General features: G+C 39.4%; 1 protein-coding gene across 9 annotated transcripts in view; it reads left to right on the plus strand.

The window, feature by feature from the left end:
* The window catches only part of GPATCH2L (G-patch domain containing 2 like), an 84,585-nt gene that overhangs the window by 1,752 nt on the left and 68,381 nt on the right, over positions 1–14,452 (plus strand). For all 9 annotated transcript variants that reach the window (XR_010150833.1, XR_010150832.1, XR_010150834.1 and 6 more), the window contains 2 exon segments: positions 715–1,386; positions 13,012–13,076. Coding sequence is in view for 6 of the 9 variants with exons in the window: in NM_001242588.3 (NP_001229517.1) it covers positions 725–1,386; positions 13,012–13,076 (727 nt within the window). In the remaining 3 variants the exon portion in view is untranslated.

The raw sequence follows: 14,452 nt of genomic DNA on the forward strand, positions 1-14,452 counted from the left end.
ATGACATACTGTATAAGGTTCTGTACCTGGTAGCTTCCAGGTGGTAGTTGGTACCAGAATGGGTGCAAACTTAGTCTCTTCTCCATTCTGACTTCAAACCTGGGTCACTACAATTTCTTGGATCACGAAAACTGCATTCTTCCTTAAATGGTGTCACTAAGTTGTCTTTCTGTTTCTTTCTGCCATCGTCATTGTCAGCAGTGACCCCAGGCCAAAGAACAGTTTTTCATTCATTCTCAATACCTCGATGAGACCATGTGCTACTCTGTGTTTCCACAACTCTAGTGTGATTTTGAAGTTGTATCTTTTTCTACTCCTGTCTAGTGAGACAGTCTCTAATCTTTCTGGATCTCATCATTAGGTAATTCAATGACAAGTTTAATTGGGGAAAAGAGAGAAGGATCTAGTCCCCCGAATTTGTTTTGGGTCCTGTCCCAGTTGTCTTCTGGTTAGTAGGTTTTTGTGCTTAAGAATATGTTGACTTCAGGCATTTAACAAGGGACAAAACATCTATTTTTAGTGACTTAAGGAAGTGGTAGGAACAGAATCTAAGTGTAGCCAGATGAAAGGTGACTTATTTTGTTTAGACAGGCAGAACTGTGGACTACCATGATCTGTTTCATCAAATTATTCCAAAACAACAGATCCTTTTTCAGGCTTTCTTTTTCTTTTTCTTTTCTTTCTTTCTTTTTTCCCTAAACTTCCTTTTGGCAGATGTGGCCTCATGGATGAGCTGGTACACGACTTAGCCTCAGCCTTGGAGCAGACATCTGAGCAGAATAAGCTTGGTGAACTGTGGGAGGAGATGGCGCTGAGCCCCCGACAGCAGAGGCGGCAGCTTCGGAAACGCCGAGGTCGGAAGCGTCGTTCTGACTTCACTCACCTGGCAGAGCATACCTGCTGCTACAGCGAGGCCTCTGAGTCAAGTCTGGATGAGGCCACTAAGGACTGTCGAGAAGTGGCTCCGGTGACCAATTTTAGTGACTCTGATGACACAATGGTAGCCAAAAGACACCCAGCTCTCAATGCCATTGTCAAGAGTAAGCAACATTCTTGGCATGAATCTGACTCCTTTACTGAAAATGCACCTTGTCGACCACTCAGGCGCAGGCGGAAGGTGAAGCGAGTGACATCAGAGGTGGCTGCTAGCCTTCAGCAGAAGCTGAAGGTGTCAGATTGGAGCTATGAGAGAGGCTGCAGGTTCAAGTCTGCTAAGAAGCAGCGTCTGTCCCGCTGGAAGGAGAATACTCCCTGGACCTCATCAGGCCACGGATTGTGTGAATCAGCAGAAAATAGGACTTTCCTAAGCAAAACAGGAAGGAAAGAAAGGATGGAGTGTGAAACAGATGAACAAAAACAGGGCTCTGATGAGAACATGTCAGAATGGTGAGATCTCCCTTACTAAGTCAAAGATTTTCCTGGTTAATTTTTCCCAAAGTGCACATCCATGGTCTTAGTGGGTTCTACCTTCTTTCAAACCAACCACTCTAGTATTGACTTTGAAGCCTTCCTTGAATCAATCAGTAGTTTAGCTTTTTAAGGTACCATTCATGAGTCTATTTCCCTCTGTCAGGAAGGCTATATATAATAGAAACACAGTTGTTTCTAAAAACTGTTTAAAACGCGTACCTCAAATGCAAAACTAATAATTTTATTTTAAAAAACAATTTGCTGCTTATTATGCCATATAGTTTGTACATAAATATTGTTGTTTAGAACTCAGGTCTCAGCAGAGGCTGGTGTGTGTGTGTGAGAGAGAATATGCTAGCGCCAGGTATACGGAGTTTATAAATGTTCCGTTAAGTTGCCTGTCCTCAGTAAGAATCATGGCTTTAGATGCTTTTTGGCTATAATTCTGTTTTCTGCTACTTGTGGTTTGACTATATTGAATTTATTTTTTTATGGCTGACATTCAAATTGTCTGAACACATGGTGGGCTTTGAAAATAACAGTACCGAGTCCCATTAGTCTTACATCAGATGTGATCAAGCCAGAAAAATTTGTCTCTAATGGGTACATGTTTAAAAATGTAAGTGTAGTTTTGGTGACTTTTTATTTTTTACATCTCAGATAGTCCTAGGAACATTGATACCCCCCAGCTTGATACTTTAATGTTATTAATATTAAACTGTGGTTATCTTTTTCTTAATAGTGAGGATGCCATTGGTGTTTTGGATGGGACAATTCTTTATGGTGCATTGCAGAATATTTAGCATCTCTGCATTGTTCACACCCCCTTTTCATTGTATCAACCCAAAAGCCTCCAGGGGTGATCCCTAGGTGGATTGAGTACTCCCAGTTGAGAACCAGTGTATTCTATTATTGTTAATATTAGTTGGCATTTATTAAGCACTTAACTATGGGCCAGGCACTGTACTATGGACTTAGCATATACTCTTATTTAATGTTCACAATTCCACTATATGGTGGATACCACTATTTGTATTTACAGAAGGGAAGTTGAGGTTATAAGAGCTTAGATAATTTGCCTAAGGTCACCCAGTGCCAAAACTGGGAATCAAGCCTGATTCCAAAGCTCATTCTTAACCATCATGTTGTGCTGCCCTTTGAGTTGTTCTGTCTCAATTTAACTTTCCCAACTGTAGAACATATGACCTTTCTGAAGTTTAGCTTAAAAACAAAGACATTAATCTTAGGAACACTGAGGTGAGGCTGTGTCAGTAACAGGAAAAACTGTTTAGGTCTGTATACCTGTACTTTTCTTGAGTGGTTTTTAATCCAGCTTTTAAACTTTTTCTTATTAACTTTATATTTGCCAGTCTGCAGACTATATTGAGATAGGCTCATAGTTTGACTTTCCTAATTTTCCTCTAATGCCTCATTCCTTCTAAGGTCTATTTGCAGAATTTATATGTATATATTTGGATTATAAAGGTATTTTTCCCTCATCAGACTATTTTTAATCAAACAAGAAATGCTTAGTCAACTTGTAGCCTTTCACACTATTGAAACCCTCTATTGAGACATTCAAGTTCTTAGTATTGAGAATGGTGATTTTAAAAGTAGCCTTTTGGGATAGTAGCTTTGTGTATGTTTCTTCCCCTTAATTTCTTGTTAAACTACGACATAATTGTATGTGAGAGAGCGACTGTTAACTCTGTCTGCTCTAACAGCCCAAGTATGGCTCCAGATGCAGAGCCTGTTTTCTAGCATGAGATGCTTCACTCTTTTCTCTTCTTCTTACTCCAGACACATCTATTGCACATTCTAGTCAGGATGTAATAATGTAAATTCTTGTTATCTGAGAGTCTGGATAACTTAAGTGGATGGGAATTCTTACGAAATTCTTACTCTTTTCAAATTGAGGAGAACTCATTCACCCATTTGGGCTATTATCCTGGCCCCTCACTTCAGAGTTCTTTCAATATGTAGATGCTAAAGGGCTTGTAGCTGTGAAGGAATAATGGGCGGAGTGGTGGCACACACGGCATTGAGGAAAGTTCTTTAAAATCTTCTAGTTATTTAGGAGTTCTAAATTCCCCTTGACTTGTCTCGATTCATTTGTAGTTACAAACAGAAGTGCTTTGTATTTTTTCCCCCTGAATCCATTCTGTGGGGAAAGGGGGTGATTCTTACTCTTTGACTGCATGTTGTGTTCAGCCTCTCTTCAAGAGGAGAGTGGAACTAAAATCTCCCTTAATTGTTAGGCACACCTTTAAAAAGGACTGGCATTAGAGTGTAAGGAGATAATAGTATATGATTTGGATATTATACTGTTTTGATGAGTTGATTCTGTCAATAATTTTCTACTTTATTTTTTTCCCTGCATTTTTAAAAGAAATACTTTCAAGAATCTTCTTGGTTACCCTTTCATAAATCTACTTGGATGTGCCACTGTTTATTCACATACAGATCAAAATGTAGAATTTTACTTTTTAGCAGTGGTATTGAGGGTTGTCAGAGTAATGATCCACATTGTAAGATTATTAAGATGAAGTTGATTGTTAAGCTTAGCTTAGCCTAGTCAATGGTAGAGTTTTTTTTTTTTTTAAAGCATGTATTAGGTGTTTTAGATTTGAAAATGTGTGTCTCAATCAGCTTATTTCTAATTTCCTTAAACTCACTCTTTGCGACCTAAACATGGAGTATAGACTTCATCAATATTTGTTTGCTTTTCTGTTTCTGGTCTTCCTTTAATATTACACCAGCCAATCCCTCACAAGTTTTGAGGAACTAAAAATGGTTATAGTATAGTAGTTTTTTTCTGCTTGCATAGAGATCAAACTATTATTTTAATATTTTTCTGTGTATGTGTGTTTGTGAGTATTCTAAAGCAGAACAACTACTGTAAAATTATTTTCTACTGATCTTTATTTAAATTGTCTGTATAGCAGCTATTAATAGCTATTAGCTATTAGGTGACTGTAGCCTAATTTTGCTCTATTCTTTACTAACACATCATTTGTTTGTTCCCCTTGAATATAGTTTAGCTTCTTTTTTTTTCATAAGTGAATTAGTTGGGTGATGGCCAGAAGTCACATTCAGGAGCCTTCCTAAGGTGATGTATTAGAGGCTGATCTCACAGGAAAGAAAATATTCTCCTCTCTTGGAAGGCAAGTGACAGAGATAGAGTGCTAAACCTACCCCCTCCTTCTCCAGCCCAGGCTGACCTTCTGCGGCCCTTTGGTGCCTCTTGTTTTCTTATTTTTATAGAAAATCAATATCCCTTCTGACACAAACAATAGCTCAGAAGCAAGAATAAGTGGGAGAAAGCTGAGATCTCTGTCCATCACCTCTCACTTTAACTCCCCCAAACTCTTTAATTATGAGTGTGCTTTGCTCCAGGTGTTTGTGACAGTGAAATTGCTAAATGAGGACCATTTTAACCAAAGATTGGGTGATTAATAACACTCTATAGCAGTAGCTTGTTGGATCAATAGCATTCATTATTTCATGGTTAAGGTAAGTAGCCTCCTTTGCAAGTGGAGGTCATTAATCAGGGGTTCCTGGAGCTGTGTAAAAGAATATGTATGGTAGGTGGGGGTGTTCTGTTTTCTATTCTGTAAGTAGGGATGCTGACCAAGAATATATTTACCATTGTTGCAGTTGGTAGTATTGCATGTGAGATTCTCGAATAACTAGCATAGTGTGCTTATGTGGGCATATTCACAGTTCTGCTAGTATCCTTAGGGACAACTAAAACACACAGCTTGGGAGGTCGATATGATACTATTGTAGTTGAAGGTCTATCTCTTGAAAGAAACATCCATCTCTTAAAAGAGTCTACCTCTTAAAAGAAATATTGGGATTGTTCTGTGTGGCTCCACAGGACAGAACTCAGGGATAGAAAGTACAGAGTGTTAAATGTTGCTGCGGTTAAAAAATAAGATTCTAAAAATTAGGACTCTGTAAAAATGAAGTGAATTGTTTCACCATGTAATGCGTAATAACTTCTAGATCAGTTGGGGGGATTCAAACGTGGGCTTGATGACTGCTTACTTAGTTGCTGTGGAGTTGAGAAGGTTGAATGGAAGGCTTCTGAGATCCCTTGTAACACTGAGATGCTGTGATTCTTTTCAGTCACAGTCTACTTCCCACCATTGTAATGTCTTAACTGGTAAGTAGACAGTAATTCAACTGCCCACTTGAATTCTTGTGGTTCCCACTGGCAGTCATCTTCAAAGATTCATTCTTTCTCTCAACTTTTAGAATGATATTCCCTTTTCTCTTATTTTGCAGAATTGTTCAAAGGCCTTTTGGTATTTGCCAGCAAGGGTGCATAGATTACCCTTGGTCCCCTTCTCTACTCCCGTGGACATAGGTAACTGCCATTCTCAGATTTACAGCTGGCCAAGAGAATATGCAGAGCCCCTAGCCCAGTGCTCCCAGTGCTACTGGGAGGCTTTTATCTCATACAGCTATGCTGGACTGAGATAGGATCATCTAACCCTCACTGCTTGATTCTGACCCCATTCCAGGAGTGTGCCGTAAATGAAGGTGTAGAAAACACTGCAGTCTCCAGAATGTACTGTCTCCAGAATGCACTTCTCTGCCCATGTCAACTGGAATCTTTGTTCTTGAAGACTATACTTTCTAGGACTCAATACCCTATAACTGCTTCCTACCCTCAAACACAAATACACACAGAAAACACTAAGCTTCCCTATCCAAGTGTATTCTGGGAGTTAGAGCCACCAAATAGAAACTGAAAGATACTCAGGCCGGGCGTGGTGGCTCACGCCTGTAATCCCAGCACTTTGGGAGGCCGAGGCAGGTGGATCACAAGGTTAGGAGATCGAGACCATCCTGGCTAACATGGTGAAACCCCGACTCTACTAAAAATACAAAAAAATTAGCCTTGGCGTGGTGGTGGACGCCTGTAGTCCCAGCTACTCAGGAGGCTGAGGCAGGAGAATGGTGTGAACCCGGGAGGCGGAGCTTGCAGTGAGCCGAGATCACACCACTGCACTTGAGTGCACTCGAGCCTGGGCGACAGAGCGAGACTCTGTATCAAAAAAAAAAAAAAAAAAGAAAAAAGAAAAAAGAAACTGAATGATACTCAATGGGAAGAGAAGGATAGAACCACACCCTGCCTCAACCTGTAGCTGCCTGATTTTCTGACTGAAACTGGCCTTGCATTTCTGAACTGCAAGGTGACTGTAGAGAAAGGATGCAGGGGCTTGCTATCTACCTTCAGGGCAGGTTCAGCACTTCTAACGTGGGCCTCCATTTCATTGTCAAGTGTGGTTCTATCAGCCTTGTAGTTTGAGGAAATCTTGGCAATAGGCCATCTGTATTCTCTATTGCTACAGAAAAAAATCGCCCTAAAACTTAGTAGCTCTAAACAAAGAGACCAAGTCTGTGAGTATGTAAATATTCCCAGGGAAGAAACCAAAGTGCTGGAGAAGAAGATACAACTGAAGAGAAAAAAGTGTTCTTGAGTTGAAAAATTAAGTCTTAAGATTAAAAGCGAAAATTAATGAGAAGAGACTTCTACTGAGACGGAGATTTTAAAAAAATATTTTATTTTAGTTTTTCTTTTTTTCACATATGCTCAGGACTAAGGAAAGAAAAATCTTAAAAGGGGTTGAAGACTGAGTGCGGTGGCTCAGACATTCTTAGATATGCAGGCCCCAGAATCCATGCTCTTTAAAAATTTACTGTGAGAAGACGTTCCATCTACCTGAAGATGAATCACTGTTAGCTCTAAGAAAAGGGAAGTCTTGAAAGGATGGGTGGACTTCTCTGAGGCACAGCCCCCAGCTCAATAGCAGAGTCCTGAGGAAAATTCTGTCTCTGCAAAGTATACCTGATTGTACTAGTCACAGTATCGAACCTGTCAACCTGGGGAGGTTGCTGCCTTTCATGGCACTGTCTGAATGAAACTGAAAAAGAAATTCTTTTATTATATATTCTCATTACTTATAGGAATAATTTCGGAACTGATGTGAGATATTTCTCTGAATAACCTCTCCCTCAGTCTTGTTTACTGCTAGATTCAGAAGTCTGATTACAAAGGGTTACCAGTGTGCCACCTCTACCCTGGAAAAAAACTGGAAAACGATAGAACAAAAATACCTTTGGGCAGTAGATCTAAGAGTGACTTTTTTCCACGTTTTTCTAAATTCTGAAACAACTTTTATTTTTGTTAAGTGCATTATTATTTACTAAGAAAAGTTTTTTAGAATGACGATGTAAGCCATAAACTTTATTTTAAGATATCTATTAATTAGATGCAAAAAACACCTCTTATTAAGCTACTTGGTTAATAAGCTCTTAAATGGGGAGAAACAAACCCAGATGGTAATTTATTAATACCAACTTTTGATTGTAGGTGATAAACTAATTCTGTACCTCCTTATTATAATTGGAACAGGTATAAGTTACTCTTTCAGTTCTCACTTTACAGTCTTCTGTGGTTAGGAGTATGAAAGAATTAGCAAGCTCTCAGATCAGAGGGTGTGCCGTGCTTTTTTCCACCCCCTGCTCCCCCTGGCAATTTTGGGAATTCAGAGGGGTTTATTTTGTTGAAACTAGAAGCTACTGTTTAGGAAGAAGGGAATTAATTTCAACAAAGAGTTTATAAAGATTCTGTATTATCTGTTGCTGCAGAAGAAAATCGCCCTAAAACTTACTAGCTCTAGGCCGGGTGCGGTGGCTCATGCCTGTAATCCTAGCACTTTGGGAGGCCTAGGCGGGTGGATCACCTGAGATCAGGAGTTTGAGACCAGCCTGACCAATGTGGTGAAACCTTGTTTCTACTAAAAATATGAAAATTAGCCAGGCGTGGTAGCACAGGCCTGTAATCCTAGCTACTTGGGAGGCTGAGACAGGAGAATTGCCTGAACCTGGGAGGCAGAGGTTGCAGTGAGCCGAGATCGCGTCACTGCACTCCAGCCTGGGCGACAGAGCGAGACTCCGTCTCAAAAAAATAAACAAAAAAAAACTTATGAGCTCTAAACAATGAATACTTTATCGCTTGGAATCTGAGAGTGACTTAGCTGGATGGTTCTGGTTCAGAGTCTTCTCACGAGGTTATAGTCTAACTGTTGGCAGGGACCTCAGTTCTCTCAAGGCTCGACTAGGGCTGAAGGATTTGCTTCCAAGCTCACTCACATGGCTGTTGGCAGAGCTCATTTCCTCATAAAGCTATTGGACTTAGAGTCTCAGTCCCTTTTCACATGGGCCTCTCCATATGCCCATCCGCATCCGTAGGACATGGTAGTTGGCTTTCCGTTGAGTAAGTGATCTGAGAGGGGTGGGGAGAGTCAGAAAGAGGGCCCAAGATGAAAGCCACCGTCTTGTATAACCTAATTGCAGAAGTGGCAACCTGTTGCTTCTGCCGTGTGCGATCAGTTATGCAGACCATCCTGGTGCAGTGTGAGAAGTACTACACCGGGGTGTGCATTAATAGGAGGCTGGGTAATTGGGAGTCATCTTGGGAGTCTGGTTAATTACCACAGATGACTACTGGCCTTCTGAAACTTTTTTTTCCTAGCCTTGTATGATGCTAAAGTCAGGAATAGTATTCTCAGACTGATATTTCCCCTGAACTCATTAAGAGGTTGTTTTTACTTTGATTTCAAAGGAAGAACATTCAGGAACCATAAGGGCAAGTGAGGTATGGGTCCCTGAGAGTATATTTTGGTGTATTTTATGTCAGTATGCTGAAAATGAGTGTTACTTAAATTCAAGATACAGCATTAAGGAGGAGAGCTTCTTTCCAAAGTGAGTTTATAATTAATTTTCTTAGGGTTCAGCATATATGATATATTATTTGCTGATAAGGGATAGTAGTCAAGGCACAGCTACAGTTTCAGCTGTGCCTGAAAGTTTTAAGTAGCTAAAAGCAAAGGAACACTTCTTCCCTAGCTCAATTAATCTGTTTGCATCTTCAGGAGAATGAACAGTCCTGAAATTCAAAGGTATCTTCTGAATAGAGAAACATAGGATTGACTTTAGTAAATGAGATGAGTATCTGCACCATCTGTGTTGTAGTGGCCCTTCAGTGAACGCATGGGCTTTAGGCATACACTACCCTGGCTCTGATGCTTACTTGCTGTGTGATCTTGGGTAACTTGCATACTTTCTCTAAGCCCCTTTCCATTTGTAACATGAGGTTGATGTATTCACCTTGTGGAGTTTGGGGGTAGAAGCAGCATAATAATTAATATAAAGTGCTTAGTATATTACCTGGCCTGCAGTAGAACTCAGTGAATGATATTTTTGGTATCATTAATAATAGCCTTCTGTATTAATAATTTTCTGAATAAACTCAGTTCAAGTATGAAACCCCTTCCTGAGGCACTTGTGGATCTTGGCTGAGAGTAGTGCCTCCTCTCTTTTGGATGAATCCCAGTACAGGAAAAAGAATAGATTTCATAGGCCACATTTTGTTTTTCCATTTAAAATGAAGATAGGTTTGCATCTTATAAAATTTAGAGTGCTGTTCTAATGAGAAGGTTGTCAGTGAGGAAATTAGTACTATTAACCTCTAAAATAATATTTAGACACAGACTTGGTACCCTAGAAGTAGCTTTCTAATCTTTCATCGTTTGCATTTGTGTATTGCTTTAGAGTTCACAACGCAGGTCACATGCCTCATACTATCACATCCTCAATAATCCATCCACATTTTACATGTAGGGAAATAGAACTAAAGAGTTGAAGTGACATGCCACAAGGCTGTATAAGGGCAGGCAACAGAGGTGTCTAGAACAAGTTCATTCTATTTACGTAACATGCACTGAATGTCTGATATGTGCCAGGTGCTATGTTAGGCACTGGGGACATTGAGATGAGCAAGATATTTTTTTTCCCTGGCCAGATCATTCTCTTCCATGGTTACTGGATCTTCTTTCTGCCCCGGTTAGGCAAGGAAGGGTGAACTGTACGACTCTTGAGTAGTTTCAGTTCTACCAGTTTGCCTGAAGGTCCGGCTGCCTTCTGATTGTTTCTGGATCTGGAGGCTTCAGATCATTTGAGGCTCTGGCCCAGCCCTGGCAAGGAAGTGGTATTGTTGCTTCTATGGGATGTTGACTGCTGCATCCAGCTAACGTGCACAGACTCCTCTCTTCTCAAGCAGTTTCCCTAAATGGGACGCCCTACCTCTCCCAGCCCTCTGCTTTGTTCATCACCATAGATCAGGGTTCTCAACTTAGGCACTACTGGCATTTTGGGCCAGATAATTCTCTGTTGTGGGGCTGTGCTGTGCATTGCAGGATGTTGAGCAGCATCCCTGGCCTCCACTCACTAAATATCAGTAGTTCACCAACTCCTCCTTCTCTGCTTCAAATCACGAGTATCAAAAATGTTTTTGGATATTGCCAAATTGGGACGGGGGCTGCAAAATTGTGTCTAGTTGAGAACCATAGTTCTTGATGTTTCTGGTACGAGATTGGGTCTTTACTTTATTGACTCTGCTTTTACCAGTAAGTATGAGTTTCAAATTACAGAACATAATACAACCAAAACACTGATCTATAGATAGAATATACAAATATAAAAAAAAGAATATAGAATAAAAAACTATTGATCTATAGTTTTAAAACTGAGAATTTTTGCTAGTTTGAAAACCATACCCTTTAATTGTACCTTGAAAGGCAAACAGTTCATCTTCAGAACTTGGAAAGAAAAGCAGTTGAGATGAAAGCATTTTCAAGTCAGTACCAAGTTTACAGTGTTTAGCTAACAGTGGACAAGAGGGTTCCACAGTGTTTTGTTAGGCTTGATTCCTATAATAATATACTTGTCAGAAAGTAGATGCCATGTCCAATCATCTGGCTTACCTAGGGTGCCTCTGCTTTCAAAGAGGCTCTGGTGGGAAGGTTAATAGAGAGATGTGAAAAAACAAGGAAAGCAAAATGTTACTTGCAGAATCTAAGTGATGAAGAATTTCCTAGTAAAATGTTGGGAGCAAAAGCCTTTGGAGCTGCAGGTTAAGATGACTTTCTTTACACTAACTCTGTTGTTTCAGTTGGATGTGGTTCAGTTGCTTTTCTAGCAATGTTATAATAATTAGGTAATACAGTTGGAGGCCCAACTTATACTAAGCACATAAGAGAATAAAATGAAAGATCTATAAAGAAATAGGGTTTGGGCTGGGTGCGGTGGCTCATGCCTGTAATCTCAGCACTTTGGGAGGCCATGGTAGGCGGATCATGAGGTCAGGAGTTCGAGACCAGCCTGACCAACATGGTGAAACCCTGTTTCTACTAAAAATACAAAAATTAGCTGGGTGTGGTGGTGCGCGCCTGTAATCCCAGCTACTCGGGAGGCTGAGGTAGGAGAATTGCTTGAACCTGGGTGGTGGAGGTTATAGTGAGCCGAGATCGCACCACGGCACTCCAGCCTGGGCAATGAGCGAAACTCCATCTCAAAAAAAAAAAAAAAAAGAAGAAATAGGGTTTGTTCCATTATGGCACATGTATACCTATGTAACAAACCTGCACATTCTGTGCATGTATCCCAGAACTTAAAAAAAAAAAGAAATAGGATTTGTTTATTGACTATTTCTGTGACAGATCTTTTGCATCTGGTATTCAGAGACAAGCTTGAGTGAGGAAAGCATTGCTCCTTAATTTAATTGGCATTTTTAAGATTTAGTGTTGGAAGGACATTTGGAAATGTTGCAAAATACAAAATATTTTCAGATTTTTGATCCAGGAATATAGATTGGGATTTTGCCAAGCCTGTGTTTTCTACAGCATGGTGAAAATGCTTCTTCCTTGCTTTGGTTTCTTGCATCTTCTAGAGGAGGTGAAAAAAAAAATTTTGACTCTCTTGGAAGGAAATAATCCCAATCAAAGAAATAGCTAATACTGTAGAGGATTGAGAAGTTTTTCTTGAACCAGATAAATCAAATTTAGAAGCACACCATCAGAAGAAACAAAATCAACTGTGAGCAATAGCTCAGAAAATGAAACTGGGCAGAATTTCGTGGGACAAAAGTTATATTTCAATGAGTTCAAATTAAGTTTGTTTTTATATTTTTGTTTTTAACTTTAGTTCCTTTTTTCAGAATGAGTTTTGTGTATCTGCTCGATATGAAGGAGGACAGTAAATTCAGAAAACATAAGTTTTGTCATTTTTTTTTCTTGTTCATGGATTTTTGTTTACTTCTTTGTAAATGGGGGAAAACTTGAAAGATGCTAGATGTCTTAAAATTACATAGCTTCATTTGAAACTGATAGTTGGCAATATTTGAGAATAAAATTGTTTGGTAAATTTGTAAATTTGTGTTGTTGAATATACCAAACTAGGTTGAGATTACGTCTTTGAGCTTTAATAGCTTTCTAGTCCTAAACTAACAAAGTGACTTTAGATTTTTTTAGTACTTTAAAATATAAGTGAAAATTTTAGAATTCTCCTCTTATATTTATTTTGTTTGGGGAGGAAAATAAAACTTTGTAGCTTCCTGATGAAATTTACATATCTGATTGACTAACAGGTTGGAGTGAAATTAGGGAAGCTTGAAAACCAAAATAAGTGTACAGTGCTTTGTTTTTGACTGGAGCTGATGAGTTCTCTTGTGTTTTACTCTTTTTACAGTGAAACCAGCAGTGTGTGTAGCAGCAGTGACACTGGGCTCTTTACCAATGATGAAGGGCGACAAGGTAATGTCGATCCCAGCTTTGGGACCTTGGTTCCGTGTTTATGGAAATATTTGAATAATCATAGGAGTGACTCATGGAGAATATGGTGACTGTCTATGGCAGTGGTTCTCAAACTTTAAGGCATATGAGAGTCACCTAGGGAACTGTTAAAACTGCACAGTCCTGAGCTCCTAGAAATCAAATAGGTCTAGAGTTGGCCCCTGGAATCTGCATTTTTCACAAGCACCTGAAGTGATTCTTATGCCAGTAGATCAGACTTGGGAATCATTGGTCTAGGTGGTCAGAGTGTCGAGCCTGGGACATTGGGAAGTTTCTTTTTATTAGAATAAAGAAATAGGTTCATGTGTTACTGTCTTTTTTTAGGTGTTAAGACATTATTTTCATATAGAGAAAATCTTGTCACTTTTGTAGCCTTATTTATAAATGATTATAGTGTCCTAGGTGAATATATTATATAAAACATCATCTTCCTCAAAGTAAAACTCCTGGAGTATAGAGTCCTGTGAATAAGGCTGGTATAGTTAATTACCAGTTCTTTATTTTTACTACCTAAACACTAATTTAAAACTTTGCCTATATATAAGGGTATTTTAGAAAATGTTTGTCCTCTAGACTTGTGTGGGGCCACATGCCAATAAAAATTTTATGTAGCCTTTTTGGACTGTGGTTTTCTTAATCTAAATAAGGGATTTAGGGATTTCTAAAGTCTCTTCTCACTCCGAAGTCCAATAATTTTTCTCCACGGGTTAAGCAATTAAAGGACAGACGTAGTGGCTACATGTCTAGGTTGATCCAAGTAGGCTCCCCAGTAACTGAAGAGATACTGGGGCTGTGAGACTTAGCATCCAAGTCCTGATTTTTGGAGAAGAACTGTGGGGCCAGCATCTTGTTCATGCCTCAAAGTTGTAGGCATAGAGGCAGTTTATCCTCCTGGAGTTGTTGCGCTTCCTACTGTAATGGAGGTTGTTGTGAGTACATTTCTATCTTTTAGATTCTGAGGGAATTAGGTGTCATTAGAGATTATGTGTGTGTGTGTACAGGTAGGCTCTAACTAGAGTTTTGATTTTATTATACCAGGAAAGTCTGATGAGTTTCCATGAATGAGTTATATATACTATCCAGAGTTACCAATATTTGCTCTTTTTCTTTGCTTTTCTACAGTGCTAAGAATATCAGAATGCACCTCTTAAAGGTTATGATGCATAATTATAGAGATGGAAGAAAGTGGGGACCTGTTACAGCAGATTAGATTTTCGGGCCTTTGGAAAGCCTTTTCACTGATAAGGATTCCTTAGTTTATCACGAGAGATTATAGAATGTTCTGTACACCTAGCTTTCCTCTCTTTCTCTGCTTCAGCTTCACACATTCTGGTGAC

This window comes from Pan troglodytes, chromosome 15, assembly GCF_028858775.2.
Source record: "Pan troglodytes isolate AG18354 chromosome 15, NHGRI_mPanTro3-v2.0_pri, whole genome shotgun sequence".
In the NCBI taxonomy this organism is placed as follows: Eukaryota; Metazoa; Chordata; class Mammalia; order Primates; family Hominidae; genus Pan; species Pan troglodytes.